The sequence below is a fragment of the Tasmannia lanceolata genome, unplaced genomic scaffold, assembly GCF_043159265.1.
Source record: "Tasmannia lanceolata isolate RefF3 unplaced genomic scaffold, GAP_Taslan_0.1 ptg000002l, whole genome shotgun sequence".
NCBI classification, from domain to species: domain Eukaryota; kingdom Viridiplantae; phylum Streptophyta; class Magnoliopsida; order Canellales; family Winteraceae; genus Tasmannia; species Tasmannia lanceolata.
In genome coordinates, this window is record NW_027518679.1 from 43,912,171 (window position 1) to 43,920,170 (window position 8,000).

General features: G+C 40.2%; 1 protein-coding gene across 1 annotated transcript; it reads left to right on the forward strand.

Annotated features, from left to right (window-relative positions):
• The first annotated feature begins 5,544 nt into the window (after window positions 1-5,544).
• On the forward strand, window positions 5,545-7,101 carry LOC143885276 (LOB domain-containing protein 1-like). Its single transcript, XM_077389365.1, has 2 exons — window positions 5,545-5,928; window positions 6,554-7,101. Exons 1-2 carry the CDS (start codon window positions 5,647-5,649, stop codon window positions 6,914-6,916), a joined length of 645 nt encoding a protein of 214 aa, XP_077245480.1. The 5' UTR covers window positions 5,545-5,646; the 3' UTR covers window positions 6,917-7,101.
• The last annotated feature ends 899 nt before the right edge of the window (window positions 7,102-8,000 follow it).

Genomic DNA, 8,000 nt, shown 5'->3' on the forward strand with positions numbered 1-8,000 from the left:
TGGTTGTATCTTCCTTTTGGACCCAATTTATTGATCTGTTGCTCGAAGATAAAACAGAATTTTTCCTGTAATTCGAGTGCAGAGGCAAAGAATCATGCAAGAAAATTTCCCTTTCCTTGGGACATTTGGTTACCATGCATTGTTCATTCTACCTCCCTTGTTAGGAAGGAAATTTCCAAATACTAGCCTTTTGAGTTTCCTCCCAAATCACGAGGATAGGAAAAGTAAACATGACTTGTACTTCTACATTGTTTTTACTTGGAAAATGACATCATTATACTTTCCTTCTATTTCAACTTAACGTGAATCCAAACGAACCCTAAATGAAAATGGATAAGTCTCATTATAGGGATTTTAACCGGGTAGAACTCGCCCTCAAAAGCTAGCCGATAAGGGAAGGGTGCCCGAATCCTTATAAGACCAATCCACATCGTTCAACTTTACCGATGTGGGATCTTTACTTTCACGTGGAACCCCGGACAATTAAGCCCATGCACATCCACTAATCTTTCCAATGTGGGATCTTTACTTTCACGTGGAACCCCCAACAATCCCCCCATTCATGCGGGTGCAACATGGGAACTACGAGATCTTCCCCGAGGGATATTTCCATCCTCGGAGGCTAAACCCGGATTACTACACCCCGGATCTGATACCACTTCTTGGGACCCGGGTAGAACTCGCCCCTAAAAGTGGGGAGGGTGCCCATTAATTCCCTCATAACCCATCCCCATCCATTTTACTTATCCGATGTGGGATCCTTTGCTTTTGCGTGGAACCCCAACACTCATAGGGCTTTCTAAATGAAATTAGGAAAGTCTCTTTCTATAGCCTTCCCATTACCATACTTCCTAAACAAAAATATCTTTGTAACCTAATGTGGTTTCTTGTAACTTATAAGAGTTCTTCCTCTAACTGTGAGGTGTATAGTCCTTTTTTTTTTTTCACTTGGGACATTCCCCTCTAGTGCATTTATGACTACTCTACTACCCTAGGTGTTGCTGTCCCAAGTAAAAAAACATGGGCCGAACATATCATTTCCCATTACAAAACGGACTATTAAGATCGTCATACGTGCATGAGTGGTGAACTGGTGACGTAAAGAGTTGACGAGTAGCCATGGCACTCCAAAGACGAACGGTACAAAAAAGAAAGAAGAAAAATGTCTACTCAACAAGAAAAAACGTACATTCCATGTGTTAATTACACATAAAAAAAATATGGAAGAATTTTCTTCACGGAATCAAATCATATGTTAGGTATCCATATATTTTCAAAGAAAAATGAAATAGGTTTGGCGCGCGAAAAAGAGAATATGGCTTCCAACCTTACGTTTGACACTTTGGCATAACGCGTAATCTCTCATTTTTCTAACAAAGAACAAAGAGAAAGAGAGGGAGAGAGAGAGAGATTTCATCTACGTAGAAGAAATACATACTTCCAAAGAGGAAAGAGGAAGAAAAATCTCACCTATTTAAAAGAAGTATATACTTTCAATGAGAGAGAGAGATATTTTATCTGCATATAAGAATTAGATTAGATACTTCCAAAGAGGAAATAGATAGACGAAGAAAATTCTCATCCAGCTAGGTAAAAGTAGGATAACTTTGAGAGACAGAGAGGGTAGGAAGAAAAAACGTGCATTCCAGTATATTTAAGAAAGTACATCAGGGCCCACTTCTTAAGATGATCCAAACCGTTCATTTGATCGGCAACATCGTAAACACGCGGTATGCTCTTAAATAATCTCCATATATAGGATGATCTTAACCCTCTTAGAGTCATCCTATGGAGATGATTTCTGGGGTACAACTTATTTAATTGGTGGCCCATCAAGTGAAAAGTTTGGATCACGCGCACACATCATATAAAATCTCCATAGAATTAGGGAAATGTTATATTTTCCACCTTTTCTTTGCCGGGCCACCCCCTTCAGTGTATTTATGACCACTCTTTTTACACTGGAAGGAGGTGAAGAAAAGGGGGCGAATATATCATTTTCCGAAATATTTCTTGGATTTTTCTTAAAAAATATCATATCATATTTTAGATACCCACATAGGAAGCAAATGAGTTATTGAAATGGGTTAGGCCAAAAAGTGATCGCAGCTTCCAAACTTAGGTGTTTGACACCTAGTTAAAACGCGTAATCTCTCATTTTTCTAACAGAGAATGATAGAAAGACAAAAGAGAAAGACGAAAGGGAGGAGGAAAAGGAAGAGTCAACACAGTGACTTGTTCCTCACTTAGCTGTAGAAGGGTGGCCAACCACGAGGTTGTGGCGCCGGAGTGGAAAACGGCGCCCAGCTGTTGGCCGTGTGGACCTTCTTGGCCACACTCTGCACTTAAACTACCCACTTAATATTCCTAAAAAGCTGTACAAAAGAACCTTGGCTACTGGAGAAAATGTCTCTTGACCTATGTCAAAGTTCCATCTAATGACGGGGAGGCGCGCTTTAATTAGACCTAAGTATCCATGCACAATCGAGGGTACAAAAATTATTATCATTCATTAATTTTGGGGACAATCAATGTGGGAGAACAATCATTATGTCCTAATGATCAATTTTTGGGTCTCACTGGGGGACATTTATGTGTAATCGAGAATGTTTATAGTGGAAATCATCACAAGGCTATCCACATTGTCTTAGTCCCATGTGCAAACATCACATCTAAGCGAAAAAAAATGACTAAAAATATCAACAGTTTGACTCTACTTGGAAACCCGAAGTCACAACCATCGATCAATGTATTCAGCCACATCCATCCACTGCCTAGAAATTGTCTAATATGTCTTTTTAGCATTTTTCTTAATTATAGTAGGGAAATGATAGATTCATCCCTTTTCTTTACATGGGACAGCCAGCTCCAGTGTAGGTGGCAATCAGGCACGTTGTATTTGTGTTGGCAGTCCTCTCTACACTGAGATTTTTTAGGGTCTGTTTGGTTGCAGGTATTTACCTCATAGAGTAATGGTGTAGTCAACATGAATATAAGCGTTGGATTTAACTTGAACTTATCTCATAGAATAGTGAAAATTAATGTTTGGTTGTCAACCTTGTAGAGTAGTCATACGGAGTGTTATAGAGCGAGGGAAGAGAGATAAAGAGAGAAAGTATCATTCCCAAGAAATCTATAAAAAAAAACACCTTTCTGTCGTTTTAGGCTCCGATTTCTTTGTAAGGAGACAAGGGTGACACATCAGCAGACAAACGATGATTAACCATGAGACATCTCTGGTAGTCTACAAGGATTTCAATGCTATATTGGCAACTAAACAATGGATTTTGCTGATGTGGCACCCAAATGCCAAGCAAAACCCCTAGGCTATCGTTTGTAGAAGTATGCTCGATCTTATTATGTTCCAAGGAAATTTATGGGTTCTAAGGGCATGTTTGGCAACCACGGAAAATTCTTCCATGGAATAATCATTGGCCTATGTGTGTGAGAGGGATGGAGGAGGGAGCGGGAGAGGGAGAGACTTGAGTTGGTGGGAGTCAAGAGAGCATCGACAATCACCTAAAAAATAATGAAAATAATACCTATTTAAATTTTTTACTTTGGTTTCCCTACTTTTAAGGAGCTTCCCATTCTCCCTCACTCCCATCCTCCCAATTTTCTCCCTCTCCCTCCTATCTCTCAACTCGCCCTACAAATAATTTTTTTAAGTTTCGGATCTTGAAGGGCTTTTTCCGATTCTACATTCTCAGTCTGAATCAGTCCATTTTGAATCACGCCATCCATTGGAGTGTTCTAGGTCCTACTTACATTGAACAGAATTAGGGCTTAATCTATTTTCACATCCAACTATTTTGAATCGCCTTGTCCATCAGTCACAATCCATTTTCAATCCACCGTCCATCGTTTCATATTAATCCAACTATTATGCTCAAATCCTATGCATTAACGTTCGGATCCTTCGTTCCAAAGGATCCATATGGGTCCGTTGACAACCTTACTAGGAGTAAGTAAGACCTACTAGGACATTCCGATGGACGGTCTGATTTGAAATGGATCGTAACAAAAACACACGAAAATCCGATCCAACCGAAAAGGGATTTGAATGGATTGTGACTAAGACATAAGTGGATCCTATGGATCTGACACCCTAATCTAACTCTTTTTTTTTTTTATGTCTTTCCCTCTTTACTTCACGCAGAAGACTCGAAATGATATCGAAGAGATTAAAGGTCTAGTGTTGTTTTTGTTTTTGTCTTTTTTTTTTTTGGGGGGAGGGGGTCCAAATTTCTAACGACTTACCTTCCGGTCACCACTGGGAACATCCAAATATTTAACGACTTTCCCTCCCGGTCACCACGTTGAGGCCCATTTCTTCTTACGGGGAGAAAACGGGGTTCACTTGGAAAGAAATAAGTTATCATTATTCCTTGGAGGAGAAAAAAATAGAGGGAGACTTAACATCCAATGAGAGAGAGAGACTTTCACGTGGGCAACGAGGAGACCAGTATCTCACCCAACAAAAGCCCCACAAGGGCAGACTTAGCCATGTACACAAGTCATTGTCTAAAGATTGCCACATTATTCAAAAGGTTAGGAAGATTAGGTTTGTTTGGGGTCTGGTCATACTATTAACAAATGCTTTTAGAAAAGACATGGAGCTACCCACGAGTACTTGTGACCCACGAGGTCTTTTTTTATATTAATTCTTTCTACAAGATCCAATCCCCACCTTATATGTATGTACTTATGATAATCCAACCATGCATCTACTTGTCCCCCTCTCATAGAAATACTATGAGAAGCTGAGAAGCTTCATCTGGGTCCTCCCAAATCATATCGACATGATCCAGCCGTTTTTTTAGTGGGATGGATCGATCAGATGTCAGAGTCTCAAAATCGACAATCCTATCCATCCATCCGAGAAAAAGTAGTGGGATGCACTCAGATCCTTCCGATTTTCATCTTACAAGATCTGCGCAGTGGGCCCATCAAATGAATGTTCTAGATCATGCTAACATCATGCGGGTGGGCCCGGATCATGCTTCTCATTGAATCTGTTGGTAACCAAATCTCATAGTTTGTGACATACCATCCAATAGTTTCACCTTGACATAAACTAAGCTTGGTTTGGTAGCCTTCCCAACCACCCAAATTGTTGATGCAACCTAATCTCCAAGTGTACTATGATAGAAGCTTACCAACTATCGGACCCCACATGGGCCAAGAATTACCTTCCAAGAACTCATACCGAATTCAGATAAGAAAAGAACAAGCCTAACTGTCGAATCAATTGGGTTCGAAATCATCCGTACCGTCAAAACTCGAGATCGCCTGATCAGCTGTCTGATTTCAGCTCATCGGCAAGCCTACCCAATGAACGGTTTTGATCGCCCGTACAAACCCACAATTGTGTTACCAATTGGGTGGAGGCCCACTAATTTGGGTGGTGAGTTGGGCTACCTTCCATTCTCTAATTACAGAAGTCTAGACTCCTCTTGAATTTCAAAAGCTGACCTCAATTTTTTCATACTGTGACATAATCAAGCCTCCCTATTCATGAGCTTTCACGCCCTATATATTTACATCTAATGCTTGGCTTTACAAACTCCCCATCCATATTAGTATTCTTAAACTTCATTCCTTTAGCTTTTCACTGCCTCTTTCCTTTATTTCCATCTGAAAAAAATGGAGGGAAATGACACTACTACAACAACAACCTCTTCTTTTTCTCCTCCCCCTTATTCTTCTTCTTCTTCATCTTCTCCCCCTCTTTCCGGTCAATCTCTTCCTCTTCCCGCCCAACCTTCGCCACCGGTGATAGTCAGCCCTTGCGCCGCTTGCAAAATTCTCCGGCGCCGATGCATTGACAAATGCGTCCTCGCGCCTTACTTCCCTCCTACTGAACCCCTCAAGTTCACCACAGCTCATAGAGTGTTTGGTGCTAGCAACATCATCAAGTTCTTGCAGGTATTGCATTCTAACCATAGGTTAAAAACGCGAAAACTCGAGTCGACCCGAGTCGACTCAAATGAGTGACTTCTGACTTCATAAAAATTCGAAGACATTTTCCTATTAAAGTTTATTAGTTTTAGCCATATGACTGTATTTCTTACTTTGTAATATATAGAAAGTGAATGTTACAGTGCTTGCTTAGCATTATTTTATACCAAGGCTCTCTGTAAAATGGGGGTAAAACAAATTTTACACCCATTTTAAGTGGGAAAATGGGCGTAAACTTTGTTTTATGCCCATTTAAAATCGGCCTAAAATGGAAGTAGAATAAATTTGATGCCCATTTTGAAGTAAAAAAATGAGCAAAAACTTTTTTTCTATGCCCATTTTACGTCAAAAGAAACAGAGTGTAAACAGAGGATTGCAGCTTTCGAATCATTTGATGGGTTGTTTTTACTTTTTATGCATGACGAGTTGGGCGCCGAGTCAAGTGGTTTTCCTGGCCAATTCAGTCGATTTCTGACAAGTTTTGAGTTAACTCGGCGAGTTTTAATGTTACAATATTTGAGTCCAAACATGGTTTTTAAGTTAATTATTACTCTAGTTAGTATTAATAATGTTCAATCTCTTTGGATTTCAGGAACTTCCAGAGTCTCACAGGGCCGACGCGGTGAGCAGTATGGTGTACGAGGCGAATGCTAGGATCCGAGACCCGGTTTACGGGTGCGCTGGGGCAATATGTCACCTCCAAAAACAAGTGAGTGAACTCCAGAGTCAACTCGCCAAGGCGCAGGGTGAGCTTATTAATATGCAGAGCCAACAAGCCAACCTTGTGGCCATTATATGTATGGAAATGGCACATTCTCAGCAGGTTTCTTCGCCGCCGCCGCAGCTCGCCGAAAATTATTTTCCAACTAATCCGAATTTATTTCAGACCAACAACACCGGATTCCTCGACGACGGCAACAATTTAGGCTCATCGTGGGAGCAGCTTTGGACGTGACCGGGTTTACGAGCAATCGGAACGAGAGATCTACTAGAAAATATTTGATAAATAGAAATGAAACTAATATATTTTAACTAGGATTAATCAAAAGGAGATGTTCATTGAATAAAATGAGTAGCACCCAAATTGTCAATCTTCCAACAATTGCGAGTGAGATTAATGAATAATGTTCTTATGTGAAAGTCCATATGAAGGAAGAATCACTGTATGTCAGTACAATTTTCAATCAAAGTAGATCAAATGCGGCTCAAGCTCATCTGGGTTCCTTTTCAAACCAGCTATTGACTTTTTTATTTTTTTTATCACTCAAACTTATCTGAGTTCCTTAAATATTTGCTGAATTCTATTTTACCTAGGATTAATCAAAAGGAAATGATGTTACGGTCACAAGTTGGGGCCTAAGTAGGTATGTTAGGTATGGAATTAGGTAGGACCCAGCTTGGTATGGGACAGGTTTAAAGGGCCAAATGTGTTCCGTCAGCATTGATACCAAATCGTAGTTACCTAATACCAGTACGCCAAAAACTCCAAAGCTGATGGAACGCGCGAGTTAGGCTAGGCGCTTTAAACATGTCCCATACCAAGCTGCCAGGCTGGCTCCTACCTAGTCCCATACCTCAGTAGGCCCCCACTCAGAACCGTAACAGATGGTGATTGGATAAAATGATTAGCACCCAAATTTTCCACCTTCCAACAATTGCTAGTGAGATTAATTAAAAATGTTCTTATGTGAAAGTCCGTATGAATGAATGAGAAATTATATGGTGCAAGGCCTTACAACAATAAGGCCCTTGTACGGTGGAAGTATCAACCTCAATATTTTATCCAACAGCAGCTCCGATCAGATATCAAGGGTGGTACCCTACCGTATTGTTGTATAAAAACTCCAATGAAGGAGAAATTACTATATCTTGAACAATTTTCAATCAAATTAACTCAAATGCAGCTCAAACTCATCTGGGTTCCTTGTCAAACCAGCTCTTGACTGACTTGTTCTATTTTAACACTCAAACGCATGTGGGTTCAAAACACACTTCCACTAAAATGGAAAACCAAAAATGCATGAAGAACATGTCATTTC